The sequence below is a fragment of the Eubalaena glacialis genome, chromosome 13 (genome assembly GCF_028564815.1).
Source record: "Eubalaena glacialis isolate mEubGla1 chromosome 13, mEubGla1.1.hap2.+ XY, whole genome shotgun sequence".
NCBI lineage: Eukaryota > Metazoa > Chordata > Mammalia > Artiodactyla > Balaenidae > Eubalaena > Eubalaena glacialis.
Genome location: NC_083728.1, coordinates 10636645 through 10659069, shown reverse-complemented (window position 1 = coordinate 10659069; position 22425 = coordinate 10636645). Strand labels below are relative to the sequence as shown.

Sequence of the window (22425 nt, the reverse complement as noted above, 5' to 3'; positions counted from 1 at the left end):
GAAAATTTCCCTAACATGGGAAAGGAATTAGTCACCCAAGTCCAGGAAGCACAGAAAGTCCCATATAGGATAAACCCTAGGAGAAACACAGCAAGACACATATTACTCAGACTAACAAAAATTAAATACAAAGAAAAAATATTAAAAGCAGCAAGGGTAAAGCAAAAAATAACATACAAAGGAATCCCATAAGGTTATCAGCTGATTTTTCAGCAGAAACTCTGCATGCCAGAAAGGACTGGCAGGATATACTTAAAGTGATGAAAGAGAAAAACCTATAACCAAGATTACTCTACCCAGCAAGGATCTCATTCAGATTCAACAGAGAAATCAAAAGCTTTCAGACAAGCAAAAGCTAAGAGAATTCAGCACCACCAAGAGAGCTTTACAACAAATGCTAAGGAAACTTCTCTAGGCAGGAAACACAAGAGAAGAAAAAGACCCACAAAAACAAACCCAGAACAATTAAGAAAATGGTAAGAGAAACATACATATCAATAATAACCTTGAATGTAAATGGATTAAATGCCCCAACCAAAAGACACAGACTAGCTGAATGGATACAAAAACAGGACCCATATATATGCTGTCTACAAGAGACCCACTTTAGACCTAGGGACACATACACACTGAAAGTGAAGGGATGGGAAAAGATATTCCATGCAAACGGAAATCAAAAGAAAGCTGGAGTAGCAATACTCTATCAGATAAAATAGACTTTAAAATAAAGACTGTTACAAGAGATAAGGAAAGACACTACATAAAGATCAAGGGATCAATCCAAGAAGAAGATATAACAATTATAAATGTTTATGCACCCAACATAGGAACACCTCAATACATAAGACAAATGCTAACAACCATGAAAGGGGAAATCGACAGTAACACAATAACAGTAGGGGACTTTAACACCCCACTTACACCAATGGACAGATCATCCAAACAGAAAATAAATAAGGAAAAACAAGCTTTAAATGACACAACAGGTCAGATAGATTTAATTGACATTTATAGAACATTCCACACGAAAGTGGCAGAATACACTTTCTTCTCAAGTGCACACAGAACATTCTCCAGGATAGATCACATCTTGGGTCACAAATCAAGCCTCGGAAAATTTAAGAAAATTGAAATCGTATCAAACATCTTTTCTGACCACAATGTGATGATATTGGAAATCAATTACAGGGGAAAAAACTGTAAAAAAACCACAAATACATGGAGGCTAAACAGTGCACTACTAAATAACCAAGAGATCACTGAAGAAAACAAATAAGAAATAAAAAAAATACATAGAAACAAATGACAACAAAAACACGACGACCCAAAACCTATGGGATGTAGCAAAAGCAGTTCTAAGAGCGAAGTTTATAGCAATTCAATCTCACCTCAAGAAACAAGAAAAATCTCAAATAGACCATCTAACCCTACACCTAAAGCAACTAGAGAAAGCAGAACAAAGAAATCCCCAAGTCAGTAGAAGGAAAGAAATCATAAAGATCAGAGCAGAAATAGATGAAATAGAAATGAAGAAAACAATAGCAAAGATCAATAAAACGAAAAGCTGGTTCTTTGAGAAGATAAACAAAATTGATAAACCCTTAGCCAGACTTGTTAGGAAAAAAAGGGAGAGGATGCAAATCAATAAAATTAGAAATGAAAAAGGAGAAATCACAACTGACACTTCAGAAATACAAAGGATTATGAGAGACTACTACAAACAACTATATACCAATAAAATGGACAACCACGAAGAAATGGACAAATTCTTGGAAAGGTACAATTTTCCAAGACTGAATCAGGAAGAATTAGAAAATATAAACAGACCTATCACAAGTAATGAAATTGAAAGTGTAATTAAAAATCTTCCAATAAACAGAAGTCCAGGACCAGATGGCTTCACAGGCAAATTCTATCAAACATTTAGAGAAGAGCTAACACAGATCCTTCTCAAACTCTTCCAAAAAACTGCAGAGGGAGGAACACACCCAAATTCATTCTACAAAGCCACCACCCTGATACCAAAAACAGAAAAAGATATCACAAAAAAAGGAAAATTATAGACCACTATCACTGATGAACATAGATGCAAAAATCCTGAACAAAATACTAGCAAACAGAGTCCAACAACACACTAAAAGGATCATACACCATGATCAAGTAGGATTTATCCCAGGGATGCGAGGATTCTTCAATATATGCAAATCAATCCATGTGATACACTATATTAACAAACTGAAGAATAAAAACCATATGATCATCTCAATAGATGCAGAAAAAGCTTTTGACAAAATTCAACACCAATTTATGATAAAAACTCTCCAGAAAGTGGGCATAGAGGGGAACTACCTCAACATAATAAAGGCCATATATGACAAACCCACAGAAAGCATCATAATCAATGGTGAAAAACTGAAAGCATTTCCTATAAGATCAGGAACAAGACAAGGATGTCCACTCTCGCCACTCTTATTCAACATAGTTTTGGAAGTCCTAGCCACGGCAATCAGAGAAGAAAAGGAAATAAAAGGCATACAAATTGGAAAAGAAGAAGTAAAACTGTCACTGTTTGCAGATGACATGATACTATACATAGAAAATCCTAAAGATGCCACCAGAAAACTACTAGAACTAATCAGTGAATTTGGTAAGGTTGCAGGATACAAAATTAATGCACAGAAATCTCTGGCAATCCTATACACTAACAATGAAAAATCAGAAAGAGAAATTAAGGAAACAATCCCATTTACCATCACAACAAAAAGAATAAAATACCGAGGATAAACCGACCTAAGGATGCAAAAGACTTGTCAGAAAACTATAAAACACTGATGAAAGAAATCAAAGATGACACAAACAGACGGAGAAATATACCATTTTCTTGGATTGGAAGAATCAATATTGTGAAAATGACTGTACTACCCAAAGCAATCTACAGATTCAATGCAATCCCTATCAAACTACCAACGGCATTCTTCACAGAATTAGAACAAAAAAATTTTACAATTTGTATGGAAACACAAAAGACGCTGAATAGCCAAAGCAATCATGAGAAAGAAAAACGGAGCTGGAGGAATCAGGCTCTCTGACTTCAAACTATACTACAAAGCTACAGTAATCAAGACAGTATGGTACTGGCACAAAAACAGAAACACAGATCAATGGTACAGGATAGAAAGCCCAGAGATAAACCCACGCACATATGGTCACCTAATTTATGACAAAGCAGGCAAGAACACACAATGGAGAAAAGACAGCCTCTTCAATAAGTGGTGCTGGGAAAACTGGACAGCTACATGTAAAAGAATGAAATTAGAACACTCCCTAACACCATACACAAAAATAAACTCCAAATGGATTAAAGACCTAAATGTAAGACCAGACACTATAAAACTCTCAGAGGAAAACACAGGAAGAACACTCTTTGACATAAATCACAGCAAGATCTTTTTTGACCCACCTCCTAGAGTAATGAAAATAAAAACAAAACTAAACAAATTGGACCTAATGAAACTTCAAAGCTTTTGCACAGCAAAAGAAACCATAAACAAGATGAAAAGACAACCCTCAGAATGGGAGAAAATATTTGCAAATGAAACAACGGACAAAGGATTAATCTCCAAAATATACAAACAGCTCATGGAGCTCAATATCAAAAAAACAAACAATCCAATTAAAAAATGGGCAGAACACCTAAATAGACATTTCACCAAAGAAAACATACAGATGGTCAAGAGGCACATAAAAAGATGCTCAACATCACTAATTATCAGAGAAATGCAAATCAAAATTACAATGAGGTATCACCTCACACAGGTCAGAACGGCCATTATCAAAAAATCTAGAATCAATAAATGCTGGAAACGGTGTGGTGAAAAGGGAACCCTCCTGCACTGTTGGTGGGAATGTAAATTGATACAACCACTATGGAGAACAGTATGGAAGTTCCTTAAGAAACTAAAAACAGAACTACCATACGACCCAGCAATCCCACTACTGGGCATATACCCTGAGAAAACCATAATTCAAAAAAAGACATGTACCACAATGTTCACTGCAGCATTATTTACAATAGCCAGGACATGGAACCAACCTAAATGTCCATCAACAGATGAATGGGTAAAGAAGATGTGGCACATATATACAATGAAATATTATTCAGCCATAAAAAAAACCGAAATTGAGTTATTTGTAGTGAGGTGGATGGACCTAGAGTCTGTCATACAGAGTTAAGTCAGAAAGAGAAAAACAAATACCGTATGCTAACACATATATATGGAATCTAAAAAAAAAAAAAATGGTACTGATAAACCTAATGGCAGGGCAGGAATAAAGACGCAGACATAGAGAATGGACTTGAGGACACGGGGTGGGGAGGGGGAAGCTGGGGCGAAGTGAGAGAGTGGCATGGACATATATACACTACCAAATGTAAAACAGACAGCTAGTGGGAAGCAGCCGCATAGCACAGGGAGATCAGCTCGGTGCTTTGTGACCACCTAGAGGGGTGGGATAGGGAGGGTGGGAGGGAGACGCAAGAGGGAGGGGATATGGGGACATATGTATGCATACAGCTGATTCACTTTGTTGTACAACAGAAACTAACACAGTATTGTGAAGCAATTATACTCCAATAAAGATCTATTAAAAAATTAAAAAATAAAATAAAATAAATAAGCCACAAAGATATATTGTACAGCACAGGGAATATAGACAATATTTTATAACTATAAATGGAATATAACTTTTAAAAACTGTGAATCAGTGTGTTGCACACCTGAAACATATAATATTGTACATCAACTACACTTCAATAAAAAAAATTTTTAATTAAAAAAATATATTTATTGTTGATTCATTAACAGTAGACTCATGGCCAACAGGACCATATCTCATGCCTGGAGGAAGCTTATCTCCGGGAGGCTCATCACAGCCTTCCTGCACTCAGGGATATGGTCAGTACCCAGCTCTGTGCTGGGGGCCATCTTAAACAGTGAAACTGCTAACAAAAAAACTCACAAAAATGCAAAAAACGTGGCACTGGGTAGACTGAAAAGGACCCTTGCGTCCGTCTGAGAGCTGAGACGAGAAGGCAGAGCGGGCTTCCCTGGTGGCGCAGTGGTTAAGAATCCGCCTGCCAATGCGGGGGACACGGGTTCGAGCCCTGGTCAGGGAAGATCCCACATGCCGTGGAGCAACTAAGCCCGTGCACCACAACTACTGAGCCTGCGCTCTAGAGCCCGCGAGCCACAACTACTGAGCCCGCGTGCCACAACTACTGAAGCCCACGCACCTAGAGTCCGTGCTCCGCAACAAGAGAAGCCACCGCAATGAGAAGCCCGTGCACCGCGACAAAGAGTAGCCCCCGCTCGCCGCAACTAGAGAAAGCCCGCGCACAGCAACGAAGACCCAACGCAGCCAAAAATAAATCAATAAATAAATTTAAAAAAAAAAAAAAAAAAAAAGAAGGCAGAGCGTCGCCCCTCTCCACCTCAGCTAGGAACTCACTCGTCGGATGACTCAAACTTTCCACTGCTGTGCATGCGTCCATATAGGGCTCTGAAAGCACCCCGAGTATTGATCTTCGGGTTACAAACAAGTTTTAGTGAGTGGGTGAATTTGCAAATACAGAATCCATGAACAATGAGGATCCACTGTATCTGTCTCTACACGATGCTGGTCGTGCTAGTCCCGAAACTGCTGGATTTCATAAAGCTTCAACGGGCTATAGACCAAAGGCAGGGGTGCGGGGGGAGAACCCCAAAACATCTAGAGTGCCTCCAGTTGTTTGGCTTGGTAGCTCTGATGACAGATAAGTAGGACCACCACATCTGGCCCCAGAGGGGACCTAGTCCCCTCCCAACTCCCAACTCAATAAGGCCAATCACATTCCTTGGCTTCGAGCCCTGGAGCGGCTCCTCGTGCCCGCACTGTTCGGGCCAAGCGCTGGCCACCAGGGCAGGGAATTCTCATTCGCCACCCAACACGCCTCCTTCTAAAGGTTCCTCAAGGGTTTCCTTCAGGAGGGCAGACAGGCCAGTATCTGCGATCTGGAACTGATTTCCTACCCAAGGACTTGGCTTTGAAGCGTTCGGGGCAATCCCAGACTTGTACGTACAATCTCACATGTATGAGCTCATCTGCATCCTTCACGCTGATCGTGCCTAACTCCCATCAGCTCCTCAAAGGGACCACAGCCAGCACCGGGTTAAGAACACAGGTTAACACGGGGCGGTAACCAGGTGCTCCGGCACCACCACCGGCAGGAATCGTTTAGCCTCGCCTGGGTCATTCAGTGATCCCACCCAAACCAACAACGTGAGCTCCCGCCACCTCCCCCAGGGGTCCACGCGAGGCTATGAGGTTACAGGGCAAACGGCAGCATCACCCCACAAGGCCCCAGAGCAGAGAACGCTTTACCAGCCGAAAAATGTGGATGTCTTGGTTTCTGGTCACCAGATGTGCATTCTTTGCTGTGCATGTAGCTGTCTCCAGCTTGTCCCCCGTCAGCATCCAAACCTGAAATTACCGCACGGAAGGGGTCCCCTTGGTTAGCGTTTGAGGCTAGGCTGTCGCCTGTGTCAGCCGAGTTTCCAAACACATCAAGCTGAACTTGATACATTCCATTTACCTCCTTGAGGCCTACTATGTCCCCAACGAACCACAGGAAAGGCCCCAGTTCAAGGGCTTCAAGACCTTGGGCGTCCGCCGCTGGTGGCAGCAAAAGCTGGTGTGGCACTTTTGAAAAACTGGCCACATGCTGCAGTAGACATCGTGAAGCTCAGCCTCTGCCCTCCTAATCCCCGTTCTGGAAATTTTTCTTAAAGCAATAAATAATCTCAAAGAAGGGGAAGGCTGTATGGACGAGGGGTCACTTCCATGTCCCACAGGAAACACTGATTTGTCACGTTCCATAGGGTCTTTCTACGCGGCCGGATGCCCCCGAGCAATCTCAGGGGGCTGAACCCTAACTAAAACGCCGACAGTAAATGTGCCAGGTTCTTCCTCACCTCATAACTGAGCGCTGTGCGTCTCACTGCTGCGGGCTCAGAGAGGGCAGGTGACTTGCCCAAAGCCACAGAGCTAGTTCCTGTCCCAACCAGGCCCAGAACCCAGGTCTTCAGAGCGTAAACGGATGTGCTTCCTACCCTGCTGATTCACCCATTAACCCTCTGTTCTCTCTGCGCCCAGTGGGGAAGTGGGGTGGGGGCCTTAGAGTCATCGGACAAAGGAAATCCTGGCAGCAGGGGAAGCGCAGGAAAGAAAATAACCACAAAGGTTCCCCGAGTGTTTACCGTGCCAGGCACCTGTTAAGCGCTGTGCATCGTTCCTTCGCAGTAACTTTATGAGGTGGGAAACGGAGGCCCAGGCCTCAACCTTCCTGCTGACATCGCCCCGCTCACGGGCACTCCTGCCAGATGCGGGCCCAAGGACGCAGCCTAGAGCTGCTCTGGGCAGAGGCAGGCAGCTTAACCTACATATTTTCAGGAGCTTCTAGCCGATGAGTTTGCTAATCCCTTGCTTGGGTCCGCTGAGATGGAGCCCGCTCCCCAGACGCCCTCTACTGGCGTCTCCGGATTACACTACTAGATATGTATTTTTTGGCCCCAAACGAAAATGTAAATATGGCAGTTTGTTGGGGCAGATGGTCACTCTGTTGGGTGGTCATTCAGTTACCCAGACCAAAAGACAGATGGTTGGCTGGCCGGACACTCAACAAGAATATAACAAACACCGCAAATGCACGGGACACAGCTGGTCCTGAGAGCTAAGGAGATGCTCTTGGTCCTGTCTCCGTGGAGCCCGGCATGCAGAGGGGAAGCCGGCAGCAAAGGCAGACACACAAGACGTCTTCCAAAGCTGTCAAGGATGGGAGGGCTACAGGTCACTGTCCGAGCCCGGTTCCCTGTCACTACTTCCATCCTCGGCCCCCCCTCCCCCCCATCTCTAATTTTCACCCTCCGCTGACGGGATCACTGGTCTAAGTCTGGAATTCACTGCCATGCGGCAACCTATTTCAGCAGTGGGTCCAGGTAGGCTCACCCTACCTTGATGCCGGCGTTCCTCAGGGTCTCCAGTGTGGGCCTCACGTCCGCCTGGAGCTGGTCCTCCACTCCTGTCAGGCACAGCAGCTCCATCTCCATCTCCAGGCTCTCGATCACTGTGGCCACTTTGAGGGAACGGTCGTGCACACTCAGCTTGGCCTGGACATAGCGGGCCTGGGACACACCAGGGGACACTGTCACTGCTTAGGATGGGGAGGTGCAAGGCGGACCAACTGGCAGTGGGAGCATCTCATCCGCCCGCACAGGGCAGGGACCCCAGCACCTGGGTGAACCTCAAAGGGGTGAAACTGAGACCTCCAGCCTCCTTCCCAGTTCATCAGTCCAGACGCTGGAGCTGGACAGACCGGAGCTCCACCCTTTGCTCTACACTCACCTGCTATGCAACTTCTAGCAGGTCACTTAACTTCTCTGAGCCTCAATTGTTTTCCTCCCCGAAGAGGCAATAACAGCCCCAACCTCACTGCGTTTTTACAAGGATGAGTACAACTCAAGATCTCAAAAGACAGTAGGTTCTCCCCACACAGCATATGCTCTGTAACCAAGAACTCTTGACCACCAGGTTGTCTAAAGACAAAGTCTTACTTCCAAAGACCATCGACCCAACCCTTGTGTTTATCCCCTCTTTACGGTGTTAACAAAGATACAGCTGTCACAAAGCATATGCCTTTAAAATTGAAAGAAAGGTAGAATTTATCAGGGCTAGAACTCTCATTAAATAAAACTTTACAAAGAACTCAAGCACATAAGAGAGACAGACCCAAGCACGGTTTCTCTGGGCGGAGCAGGACAAGGGCTGCGCAGGACAAGGGCTGCAGAAGCCTTTCCCCCAACCTGGTCTCTCTCCCCTTCAGTCATGTGTAAATACGTTCATTCAGCTTTGTGCCAGGACTGGGGGTACAACAAGGACCCTCCCCTCAAGGAATCATGGGACACAATCCATGGGACGAGATGACAATTAACAAGACATATTGATACTGGAAGCCTAGGCAGTGAAAGTCAATGATCGAGTTCGAATTCAACATTTTTTACAGCTTAAAAAAATTAGGGTTCCAAGAAGGTTTACAATTTCAAATTTGAAGGTTTCATTTCAAATTTTTCAGAAGGTTTACAATGACTATCCTAAGTGTTGGGGTACAAGGGCAAACCAAACTGATAAAGTCTCTGCTCTCAAAAAGATTTTATTCCAGAAAGAAGCTATCAAAAAGAATGTGAAAATACATACATAAACAAAGTCATTACAGCTGGTGATAAATGCAATGAAGAAAGTTCAACAGGGTGACGATGGGGAGTGATGAGGTGGGGCTGCTTTAGATGGGGGATCCAGGAAGACTTCTCAGAGGAGGCGGCATTTGAGCTGAGACCCAAAGGAAGTGAGGGAGGGGGGCCTTGGGACTCTGTGAGGGAGGAGAGTACTAGGCAGAGAGAAGAACCTGGTGTGCTCAGAAATGACGTCAGTCTGGCCAGAGCAGAATGAGGGAGGGGGAGATGGGGAGGTGGGTGGGGTTAAAAAGTAACAGAAAAGTCACAGAACCACTTACCTCAAAGTCTTGATACTGCTCCTCTGCTAGAGATTTCTTTGCCACCACAAGCACCCGCAGCCCTTCCCGGGCCATGTTTCCACACTGAAAAGCAAACCCCGGTCAGCGGAGAGCCACACTAAGAGCTCTGTATCCCTGACTCTCTCTGGGGAGGGCTGGAGGCTGAAGTGGATGCCCCTTCCAAGGGGACGGTGCAATGGCAAATCAGAACGCTGCTTTCCCCTAAAGCAATCTCTCTCAGCAAACCTTCCAAAAAGGGGTCTCAAAATTTAAGTCAATGCAGTAAGATCTCAGAGACTAATCTGGATTTCTGGCTCGTTGGAAAAACTGAACCTCTGACAAGAGCACTTTCCCAAATGACCACAGCCAGTGATACTGAAAGGTGGCTGTTTCCACACGGTCCCACGAAACACAGATGTCAAGTGAAGAATATTCCAACACGTTCAACGCACAAAGTGTGATGCTGTCAGGAAACACATCCCGGCCCGTTTCATTCACCTGAGTTACCTGCCTGGCCCCTGTCAGCATTTGGGTTTGTTACTCACTAATTGGAAATATGATATTACTGAACATAAAATGTGAATTCTGCACCTGGAGATGGGAGATGAAACACAAATGGCCTGATAGACTGGAGAGTTCCTTCCCTCCCTGCTGCAGCCAATTCCCACGTCACAAACTGGGACAAGGCAGCCTGTGACGGGGCCCCACGATGCCCGCCTCCTGGTACCCACACTCTTGTATGTTCACCTGCCCTGAGTGTGCACTGGACCCAGTGCCTTGTTCCTAACAGACAGAATGTGGCAAAGTGAGGGGAGGTCGTTTCCAAGAAGGTCACTTCTCTCTGTTTCACCTCTGTTCCCACGCTTGCTCTCTCGGATGAAGCCAGGACCACGTGTACGCTGCCTTATGGAGAGACCCACATGGCAAGGAACGTGGCTGCCTCCGGCCTAGAGGCACTGAGGAGCTGAATCCTGCCCATGACCACTAAGTGGGCTAGGAAGTGGGTCCTGCCCCAGCTGAGCCTTCAGATGAAACCCCAGCCTCGGGTGACCCGTTGACCAAAGCCTAAGAGACCCTGAGCTGAGGACCCAGCTAAGCTGTGCCTGGATTGCTGATTCGCAGAAACTGTAAGAAATAACACGCGTCCTCCTAAGCTGCTAAGTTTGGGGGTGACTTGTTACATAGCCCCAGAAAACGCATGCAGGGACCCACCTCACTATTCCATGCAAGGGACAGACTCCAGGACACGCATCCAAGGCCCCGTTTCCACACCCCACGTCATGCATACCTCTTCCTCCAGCCAGTCGTTGTACTGCACGATGCCAGCCATGACGACATCCGCTCCCTTCATGTAAAACGTAATCTCCCCAGTCGATTCATCCTAGAGGGGGGGGGCCGGGAGGAATGAACACCCAAGAGGAACACTTGCGTTCCGCGCCAGTGGCCGCTTCCCATGAGAGATGCTGCACAAAGTGTACTCAGTGGACGCCAGTGTTTTCTCACTTGGCCGAAGATGAAAAGTGAGAGGGGAGCCTCACTTTGGGGCAAAGGCCACAGAAAACAAGAAAACTCAAAGCATTTGGAAAATCATTAAATGATGAAAGCAAGATCAAAAGGATTGAAGAACTTTGTTTTTACAGTTATTACTATTCTAACGGGAACGGACTGACCCTCACACTGTAAGATAATTTTAAATTTATACGCGGGGCTGCCAGTATTGCCAAAACGTGGTCTACCAGAAAGCGTTGGGAAGTAAGATAATTCTTGAGATCAGGGTTTCTCAGCCTTGGCACTGTTAATATGTGGGGCTGGAGAATTCTTTGCCGTGAGGGGGCTGGACTCTGCATTGCACCATCTCCTGCGGCATCCCTAGCCCACTAGATGCCAGCAGCAATCCCCATGGTGACAACCAAAATGTCTCCAGACATTAACAAATGTCTCCTGGGGGACACGTTGCCTCAGTTGAGAGCTACTGCTCTAGACAACGTGGGACCCTTACGTCTACCTGAGGACTCAGCTAGAGAGCAAAGTACCCAGATTTTCAGTTCACATTGACCAGATTTTCTGGGGAGAGGGTGACATCACAGCACAGGCATCAGATGCTTAGACCAGGCAGCAGCTCCCAGCTGTGTGCACCTGGACAAGCTACTTCTTTTCTCTAGACCTCAGTTTCCTCCTCTGTAAAATCGGGATCCTAACAACTCTTACCGTATAGCTTGCTGGGGCTTAAACGAGATCACCTACATAGAGCAGGTAGCAAAGGGCCAACATCCACAGAAAATGCTCACCCAGTGTTATTATTCCTGTTGGGGTGACAGTCACTCCTCAAGACCCTCAGTGGCACTGTTTGTAGAAAACAAGGTTCAAGCCGGGGGTCTGAATGGGGGTGGTTTTGCCCCCAGGGGACTTCCGACAATGTCTGGACACCTATTTGATTGTCTCAACTGGGAGGTGCTACTGGCATCTAGTGGGTGGAGACCAAGGATGCTGCTAACCGTCCTACAATGCACAGGGCAGTCGCCGCAACAGAGAATCATCCCGCCCCAAATGTCAATGGTGCTGAGGCTGAGAAACCCTGGCTTTAAGGAATGATGGTGAAATCGTCAATTCTTATCCCATGACTCTTTCCTCACAGACCTGCATCACAGGGAGGCTGGAGGCAATGGAGATGGGCAAGGCTAACTGAGCACGGCCATCACCACCTTGTGCCTAAATTCTGCTACCCCAGGAAGCCCAGAATGCATGCCTGTAAGCTCTTCATCGAATAGGAGATAAGTACCCAAGGCCAAATCAGTGGGATAGTTTCATCTACTAAAGGAACTTCTGAATGCCTCTGATCACGGACAATCTTGCAGAACAACATGCTTACTCATAAAAGCACCCACAGGCCACGAACAGGCACCTGCACTTTAAAAGCATTGGAACTGCAGGCTGCTTCTTTGATGGATTGCATCTATGCTTGCTTGTGACTCGGGCCAAAGATAGCTGTGGGGTCTGAACATGAAAGCATCCGAGGTTTCTTTTTCCTTTCGCCTTCACCCAAATGCTGCTATGGGAAATAACGTCCCCCTCCCCAGCTTCCTCTGCTCCAGAAGGGGCTCAAGAGAACTCGGACATCTTGTCCAATATAAATACCGTATCGACTGTCTCCTCCCGTTAGTCATTTCCTCCCACCGAGTTCATCACAAGGTTACTTCGTTCCCATATTATGGCAAGATTACGCTATAAATTTACAGAGATCTGCCGGTTATGTTGCATTGTTTTGGGGCCTCATCTTTTTCCACTGTGGTCTGACTCTGGCACCTGTTCAAAGGCCTCTTTTATTCAGACAGTGACAAGGGTATGATCTATACCAATGATCCGACTTCAGCACGCCAAGGGGGAAGGGTGAGGGGAGGGCAGTGGAACATCTTGTAACACAACAAAAACAAAACTGGCGACACAGAGACAAACACACAAGCCCCAACGAAACAGGCTTCTCTAACCTCACTGACCTTCTCAGAAGAGAGATTCACACAAAGACCAGACCTTGCTTGGTGAGGGTAAGAAGATGCTGCACAGAACCGTCCACGAGCTCACACATGTTTAAGAGGGTTGATGAGCCAGGTTGAGAACAAAACTATAACTGTCAACAGTCATTAAACCAGGTTGAGAACCATTTTATAACTGAGGGAAAACTTGCTCACATCAGGTAACTGGACAGTTACTTTCAAACAACAGACAGAAAAGATGGACACATTAGAACAGAGTTTCTCAGCCCTGGCACGATGAACATCTGGGGCTGGAACATTCTTTGATATGAGGCTGTCCTGACCTCTATCCACTAGATGCCAGTGGCACCACCCTCTGAGCTGTAACAACCAAAAATGTCCCCAGATGTGTCCCCATGGTCCCCTGGGGGCAAGATGGCCCCAGGATGAGAATCACTTCGTGAAAGGAGAACAGTGAGATTCGTGCTAAGTGGAGAGCTAGCTCCACAGCCCTGGGCACGGATTTGCACCCTGCAAAACCAAAGACAGAGAGGGAGACAGGTCAGAAAACAAAAATATTAGCAAAATAATATGCATCACATTAAAGACAGCCTAACAAAGATGGATGTGCACAGATTCATTGTTGGTAGTGAGAGATGGAAAACAACTTAAGTATCCAAGAAAGGAATATTTGATTAAATAATGCTACATTTTTTCAGCAAAACACCATGCACACATTAAAATCATAAAAATCATGTTTTAGGGCTTCCCTGGTGGCGCAGTAGTTAAGAATCTGCCTGCCAATGCAGGGGACACGGGTTCGAGCCCTGGTCTGGGAAGATCCCACATGCCGCGGAGCAACTAGGCCCGTGAGCCACAACTACTGAGCCTGTGCATCTGGAGCCTGTGCTCCGCAACAAGAGAGGCCGTGACAGTGAGAGGCCCGCGCACCGCGATGAAGAGTGGCCCCCGCTCGCTGCAACTAGAGAAAGCCCTCGCCCAGAAACGAAGACCCAACACAGCCAAAAATAAATAAATAAATATATTAAAAAAAAAAAAATCACAGCAGAAATTTAAATGTAAAAACCATGTAGGGGAAAATATATTTTTTTTAAAAATCAGGTTTTAATGATATGAGAACATTTTCACTATACCTATTGTTCAGTGGAGGGGGTGGGAGTTTTACAAAGCTTTAGGTGGAGTTTGAAGCCAGTTTTATAAAATTGTGTGTGGCTATTTACACTCATTTATGCTTAGAGAAAAAACTGAAGGGAAATTCCCTGAAAAGGCAAGAGTGGTTGTCTTTGGGTGATGAAAATACAGATGAATGGTTCTGATCCCCTTCTATACATACTTATCTGTTCCGAATGCTGATTTTTTAAAAATATAATCTGGGAAGGGTGGAGTGCTATTGCAAAGTAATGATAGATTTGCCCACCCAACAGTATCCCATACTCCCATACTCCCAGACACAGATCCCGTTCTTGCTGTGGGAAGATAGAGGGGTCACATCTCATAAAATATGACACATGTCTGGGAATGATAGCCCTTTGCAACTAAAGGAAGGGTGACGCACTCAGTCCACTTATTCTAGAACGGCTGATATCGGGACTATTTGATGATGATTCAACCCTCAAATGACTCCAGCATAGTCCATGGCCCTAGAACTTGGAAAAATAAAGGCTGGAACAAAATAAAAGTAATTCCATAGTAGATAATGACTCTAATTCCCCAGGAAACACCCACCCACAGGATTCATGTGGCTGCTTCCAGGCCATGGATGTTCTTGACATCAGATATGCACTCAAGATACGGTTTAAAAGCCACGGGGCAGGCTAGGTGCAGACCAGTGGGAAAAGCAGCAGCTGCATGGGAGGAAAAGCCCCCATCCCACTCAAAAACTGCCATGGATATATGTCTGGTAGAGTCTGAAGACTACTGGCATCAGGGACATAAAAATCCCTTAAAATGTGTCGTTTTCAAGGCACATTCGTACTGTGTGTCACTGGACCATCAGTACTGCAGCTCATGGAGCTGCTTCTAACTTTTACCTGGAGAAACAGCCTCTTCAATGACTCCCACTTTCCCCACCTCCTGGTGTGTTCACACCCCTGGGTGATCCAGGCCCACCAAAGTGGTGGGCTGGACCCAGGGACCTGCTTCTAATAACAGAATAAGGCAAAAGTGAAGGGAGGTCGGTTCTGAGATGACGTGCCTTCTGTCTTGTTCACACTCTCACAGACTCACTTGGATGAAGCCAGCTGATGTGGGAGCTGGTCTACGGAGAGGCCTGTGGAGCAGTGGATGAGGGTGGCCTCTGGCCATCAGCTGGTACAGAACTAAGGTCCTCAGCCCAACAACTGCAAGGAACTGACTCTTGCTGACAACACTGATTTTACCTGGCAGTGAATCCTGCCCCGGCTGAACCTTGGATGACTGCAGCCTATGACAGATCCCGAGGCAGAGGGCCCGGCGAGGCTGCACCCGGACTCCTTGGCCCCCAGAAATTGTCAGATAGCACTTCCTGTTGTTTTAAGCCATCACACGCGGGATAATCTGTCACAACGCCATACGTAATTAACACACTACCTCAACATTACTGTGGGTGCTCTGTGAGCTTTCCCACATCCCTCTCATCACACCCAAACTCCCAGGGCCTGGCGATAAAGAGCATGACCTGGGAGCCAGACAGCCTGGGGTAGAGGCCCAGCTCCACCTTTTCTAACTATACGAACTTGGGGAGGTTTCTTCTTCTCTCTATACCTCAATTTTCTCCTCTGTTAAATGCCAACTGCAATGGTATCATGAGAATCACATGAGTTGTTTTATGCAAATCATTTACAACAGTGACTAGCACCCAATAAGCACCATTTAAATGTTACCTCTGTTACTATTATTGTTCCTAACTCTGTTCCTATTACTAGTGCTACTAGCACTATTACTAATTACTCCTATTACTAATTCTATTATTACTAATTTACTACAATAGAATCTACAACTCTGACCCCTAAGGCATGAAACACTTGTGTAGATAGGGTGGAGGGGATCCTCATTTGTTTAAAAAATGAGAGAGTCTTACTCCAAAGATTCTCATGATCTGGGGCAGCATTTTCTCCAGCCAAGCCAAACAATGTGGAGAAACTTTAAGAACACCAGGGAACCATCTCAATACCAATATAGGACTGGGACCAAAGTAGTCTGCAATTTTTAAAGCTCCTATGGTTAATTCCGATGATGAGCCAGGTTTTGTTTGTTTGTTTGTTTGTTTAGATCTCATTTTATTTATTTTTGGCCATGTTGGGTCTTCATTGCTGCGCTCAGGCTTTCTCTAGTTGCGGCGAGCGGGGGCTACTCTTAGTTGCTATGCACGGGCTTCTCATTGTGGTGGCTTCTCTTGTTGAGGAGCATGGGCTCTAGGTACACTGGCTTCAGTAGTTGTGGCACACGGGATCAGTAGTTGTGGCACATGGGCTTAGTTGCTCTGCGGCATGTGGGATCTTCCCGGACCAGGGCTCGAACCCGTGTCCCCTGCATTGGCAGGCAGATTCTTATCCACTGTGCCACCAGGGAATTCCCTATCAGCCAGGTTTAAGAACTACTGAGCAGAGTGGCTTATGAACACAGGGCTTCCAGGCTTCCAGGCTTCCCAGAATGGAAAGTGTGAGTAAAAGAGCAAATAGGAAAACAAGGTGTTAATTCAGATTGGCAAGATTTTAAAAGTCCGACACTATCAAGCATTGGCGAGGATGTAGAAAAACAGTGGAACTAAGATTAGTATAAGCACTTTGGAGAAAAAGTTGAAAATACCTGGTAAAGTTAAAGATGTATATATGCTACCACCCAGCAAGTCCACCTCTGGGTTTAGTCCACAGAAAAACACGGACATATGTACAGTGGAGACTGCAGCAGACAAGGCTACACACGGCAGCGGTCTTTCTATCGGCAAAAAAAGTGGCAACGACCTAAACGTGTATCAAGAGGGAACGGCAACAGACGGAAGGAACTGAGGTATATTTGCGCAATGCAATACTACAAGTCAGCTAAGAGAAATAAAGTGGGATTACGTGCATCAACATAAATAAAGCTTTTTTTAAAATGTTAAACAAAAATCAGGATGTGGAATAATAATATATATACTACAATGACACTTTATAGAGAGAATAAAAACAGGAAAACCATAATACATATTATTTATACCCAATGTGTCTGATAATAGTATTTTAAAATTCATAGGAGTGATAAACCTGGGGTAGGACTGGCGAGGAAGCACATCTAGAAAGGGCAGATGGGATTTCAATTGAATGCACAATGTTTTCTTTGTTTAAAAAATTTTTTTAACTATAATACATGCAAAAGTGTGGATCAATACATAAATATAAATTTGAGCAAACGAACTCAAACACAGAAGGGTATCTACTGTACAGTTTCCTTTATATAAAGTTCAAAAAGAGACAAAATCAGTCAGTGGTAGAAATGGGACAGTGGTTATATCCTTGTGAGAAGGAAGGATGCAGTAACCAGAAAGGGGTACGAGGGAGCTGCTGGGGTGATGTGGGAGGGATTCTGTTCCTTGCTTGGGATGCGAGTTACATTGTGTTAACTTTGTAAACACTTGAGCTGTACACTCATGAAGTTTGCACTTTTCTCTTTGTATGCTGTACTTCAATAAAAGCTTCAAAAAATATAAAGAGAAAATCTGAAATATTAATGCCAAAATGACGATGTTGAGTGATCACGACACTTTCTTCCAATAACTTTTGTGACTGTATGAACGAAAAGTCATCGAAAATATCTAATTACAAGGGTATCAAGACTATTCAATGGGAAAACAATAGTCTCTGCAGCAAACGGTGCTGGGACAACTCTATATCCACACACAAAAGAACGAAGTTAAAACCCCTAACTCACACCATATATGAAAATAACTCAAAATGGATCAATGATCTAAAGAGATAAAACTACAAAAACTTTTAAAAGAAAATATAGGGGTAAATTTTCATGACCTTAGGTTTAGCAATGAACTCTTAGATATGACACCAAAGTCAAGAGCAACAGAGGAAAAAAATAAATTGGACTTCATCAAAATTAGTAACTTCTGTGCATCAAAAGAATTTTATCAAGAAAGCAGGAGGGCTTCCCTGGTGGCGCAGTGGTTGAGAATCTGCCTGCCAGTGCAGGGGACACGGGTTCGAGCCCTGGTCTGGGAAGATCCCACATGCCGCAGAGCAACTAGGCCCGTGAGCCACAATTACTAAGCCTGCGCGCCTGGAGCCTGTGCTCCGCAACAAGAGAGGCCGCGATAGTGAGAGGCCCGCGCACCGCGATGAAGAGTGGCCCCCGCTTGCCGCAACTAGAGAAAGCCCTTGCACAGAAATGAAGACCCAACACAGCCATAAATAAAAATAAATAAATAAATAAACCCCAAAAAAAAGAAAGCAAAAAGACAAGCTACAGAATGAAAGAAAATATTTGTATATCGTATCTCTGATAAGGGTCTAGTATCCAGACTATATAAAGAACTCTTACAACACAACAATAAAAGACTACCCATTTAAAAAGTGGGCAAATGACTTGAACAGACATGTCTCGAAGGAAGAATACAAGTGGCCAATAAGTATACGAAAAGATGCTCAACATCATTAGCTATTAGGGAAATGCAAATCAAAACCACAATGAAATACCACTTCACAGCAACTAGGATGGCTACAATGGAAAAAAAAAAAAAAGGAAAATAGCAAGCACTGATGAGGATATGGAGAAACCAGAAACTTCACACACTGCTGGTACAATGTATTGGGCTGGCCAAGAATTTTGTTCAGGTCTGTTTGTAACATCTTACAGAAAAACCTGAACGAACTTTTTGGCCAACCCTATAAATGGTGCAGCATTTTGTAGAAAAGTTTGGCGACTCCTCATAAAGTTAAAAGATAGAATTATCCAGCAATTGGGAAACGGACCCAGCAATTCCACTCCTAGGTATCTACTCAAAAGAACTGAAAACAGATACTCAAATCCTTATACACGAATGTTCATAGCAACACTATTCACAATAGCCAAAAGGTGGAAACAACCCAAATGTCCACTGATGGATAAATGGATAATCAACATGAAATATTACTCAGTCATAAAAAGGAATGAAGTATGTATATATGCTACAATATGGATGAATCTCTAAAACATTATGCTAAGTGAAAGGAGCCAGATACAGAAGGTCACATATTGTGTGATTCCATTTATATGAAATATCCAGAATAGGTAAATCCTAGAGACAGAAAGGAGACTGGAGGTTTCCAGGGACTACGGGGAAGAAGGTATGGCGAGTGACCGCTTAATGGATACAAGGTTCCCTTTTGCAGTGATGCCAATGTTTCAAAACTTGAGGGAAGTGGTGGATGCAAGACATTGTGAATGTACTAAATGCCAATGAATTACACATTTAAATGATTAATTTATGTCATGTGAATGTCACCTCAATAGAAAATAACATATTTAATTAAACGAAAGAGTATACAATGAGAAATGTATTATTACCGAGAAATGCTCAATCTACACTCATTAGACCTTTCACTCTGGAAGTGGGTTAACCAAAGGCTGAGCAGCTATCCGAGATCTGTCCAACTGATCAACTAATTCTCTTTCTTCTGAGGGAATTATATCCTCTTGTTAGTCTGAACGTCAGGCAATAATACAATAAAGAAAGGGGTAAGAAAGAATGTCCAGCCACAGGGACATACACAGCAGACTTAGGCAGGTTTTTTTTTTTTTTTAACCATTTTCAATCATAAATAAAAGACAACTCACCCTCACGATGATGCCCATGCGTTTGCTTTCGTAGGTGAAAGGGAAGATCTGCAAGATGGTGAAGTTCAGGATCTGGTCACCAGGGGTCCTCAGCTGCATGGAAGACTGGTCACGGCCCACCAGTGTTAAGCCCACACTTTCGGTCCACTGCACCAGGGCCACCTAAATGTGACAAGGGTCGAAGGTCAGATACACAGCCGAGGATCCTGGTTCACAGGTCAAGCAAATGAACATAAAGGTGGACGGGGGAGCAGAGACAGGTGAGGTTGAGCAGGGCCCGCATCCCTGGGGGAGGTCGTGCTGGCCGGTGACCGCCCGGCACCCGCCCCTCTAGGCCTGCGGGGGCTCTGCACTCACAGCTGCCGTCTCTTCTGGGCCCTGAAGCAGGCCACGCGTGCGCCAGAGCCGTGGCAGAGAGAACCGCACAGGCTCAAGGGTGATCAGCACAAGCAGAGATCACGTCTGGAAGGAGCTGCACCAGGCAAACCACAAATACGGGGAAGCCAGGAGCACGACGCCGGGGTGGGGCGACTCACCTCCAGGCTCCCCGTTAAACCTCACACACACTCAACCGGGAGGGGATCTACAGCAGTTCTCGACTGGGCAGCTCTGCCCCCCAAAGGGCACATGGCAACGTCTGGGGACAGTTTTGGTTGTCACAACTGAGGAGGGGGTGGATATTTTCTACTGGCATCTCGTGGGTGGAGGCCAGGGATTCTGCTAAACATCCTACAACACACAGGACGGCCCCCATGACAGAGAATCACCCCACCCCACGTGGCAGTACTGACAGGGGGAGAACGCTGGTCTGTACAGATGAGGAAACAGGCTTGCGGAAGCTCATTAAGTTGCCTGAGGTGATGTTCCGGGGCAACGGCCGGCTAGGCAGGAACCTGGATCTACCTGGTGCACAGCCAAGCCCCCCACCACCCGTTACACTTCCTAGGGCCACGGTTCTGTCCCCAGCTGGAGTCTTCTCACAGCCCGAGCAAGGCTTGCTTCACTTCCAGCCAAAGGCATGGAGGATGCAAATTCCAAGACAGGGGCCAGACCAGCGGGAACTGCAGCAGGCAGGAGCCAGTGCCCCCCCGAAGGAGGCTGCCCCGCGGGAATGTGGACCCAGGGTGGCCAGAGCTTCCAGTTTCTCAAGAAAAACCAGAAATCTGACCTTGTCCCTGAGATCTCTAACTTTTCAATGTAAGCCACTAAGCTGCATGTTTTAAAGGCCCATGAAGAAAATAAAACACGTCTACAGATGAATCTGGTCTGGGGTCTTCAGGGAAAGAAGGAAATAGGAGTGGAAAATGCGGGGACAGAGGCGGGAGCTGGGGAGGGGAGACCACCAAGCCCTCACCGCCACTGCCACAGGAAGGGGGACGCGCCGGAGGGGGGGGAGACGGGGGTAAGTACGAAGAGCCTACAGCATACGAACCACAAGGTCATCGTGTTTACTTGTCAGCACAGCCCATGGAGGCAGGAAGTACCAAGCAGCTCTACCCGATGGACGAAGAAACAGACTCAGAGAGGCCAGGTGAGCTGCGCTCGGCGGGCAGCTACCATGGGCTGAGATGAGATCGAACCCTGTGTCTAGCTGGCCCAAGTAGTCCAAGGGAAAGTGCCAATCCCGGGCCATCCAAATGCCTGTTCTCTAAACACGGGTGCACACACATCAGTGGAGGCTTAGTGGGTGTGCCCGGTCACCCCTGACTCACTGTCACCGTTAGAAAGTTGAGGGGGGGCGTGGTAGGCACAGTAACAGCCCCCAAAGGTGCCCACCTCCTAATCCCCACTGACCTCCACCTCCAAAAGAAAGGGCTGATCAAGTTTGGTTTTTTTTGTTTGTTTGTTTTGCTATTAACCTGCATAAGTCTTTGGAAACTCATTCATATAGTTGTTTCATCTAATCACTCTGAATTTCATTACGGCCTGTCCTATCTGCTAACAATCTTCTTTCCAAGTTTAAAATGAACAAATCAATAAACACTGATATAAATTTAAAAATCCCATCCATATATATATTAAAAACCTTGGGTACATGCACTAAAATGCTTACAGGATGATACACATGAAGAGAAATTACTTCACTCTTCTCTCTATATACTACTGAAATATTTTAGTGTGTACACGCATTCCTTTTATTTTTAATATTTTTAATTTTAATTAAGTAAATAAATATCCCAACACAATACTAGATTATTACAAATACAGAGGTATACACAAGCCCGGAAAGCTTGACTAAATTTACATGCTCCTTTATATACCAGTTTAGTAACAAAGAAAAAGGAAATTCTTCTTCGGATGCTTTCCAACACGACTGCTAGGGAAAAGATTTTTTCATCCTTGCTTTTAAACAGCTGTTGTTTCACCCCTTAAAAACGTATTTAATTGCTCTGAAAAGATGTGAAGAGTCTGTGATACTGGGCTTCAAGGAGATACACTAATTCCCCCAAAGCCTGTTCTTAACTTCAATCAAGAAAGGATCTGAAACTCCAGAACGGGAAGTGGCTTTCAGGGCCGTAGAGGCAGTTCTGGCCTTGGCCAGCCTGGGTT

The 22425-nt window shown here is 45.3% G+C and overlaps 1 protein-coding gene across 1 annotated transcript in view; it reads right to left on the bottom strand.

Moving 5' to 3' along the window:
* ATP9A (ATPase phospholipid transporting 9A (putative)) overlaps positions 1–22425 on the bottom strand; it is a 134405-nt gene that overhangs the window by 20439 nt on the left and 91541 nt on the right. The window contains exons 15-19 of the mRNA XM_061209403.1: positions 19876–20037; positions 10893–10985; positions 9605–9688; positions 8049–8219; positions 6421–6519 (exon numbers count right to left, since the gene is read on the bottom strand). Coding sequence (XP_061065386.1) covers positions 6421–6519; positions 8049–8219; positions 9605–9688; positions 10893–10985; positions 19876–20037 — 609 coding nt within the window. The remainder of the gene's footprint in view (positions 1–6420; positions 6520–8048; positions 8220–9604; positions 9689–10892; positions 10986–19875; positions 20038–22425) is intronic.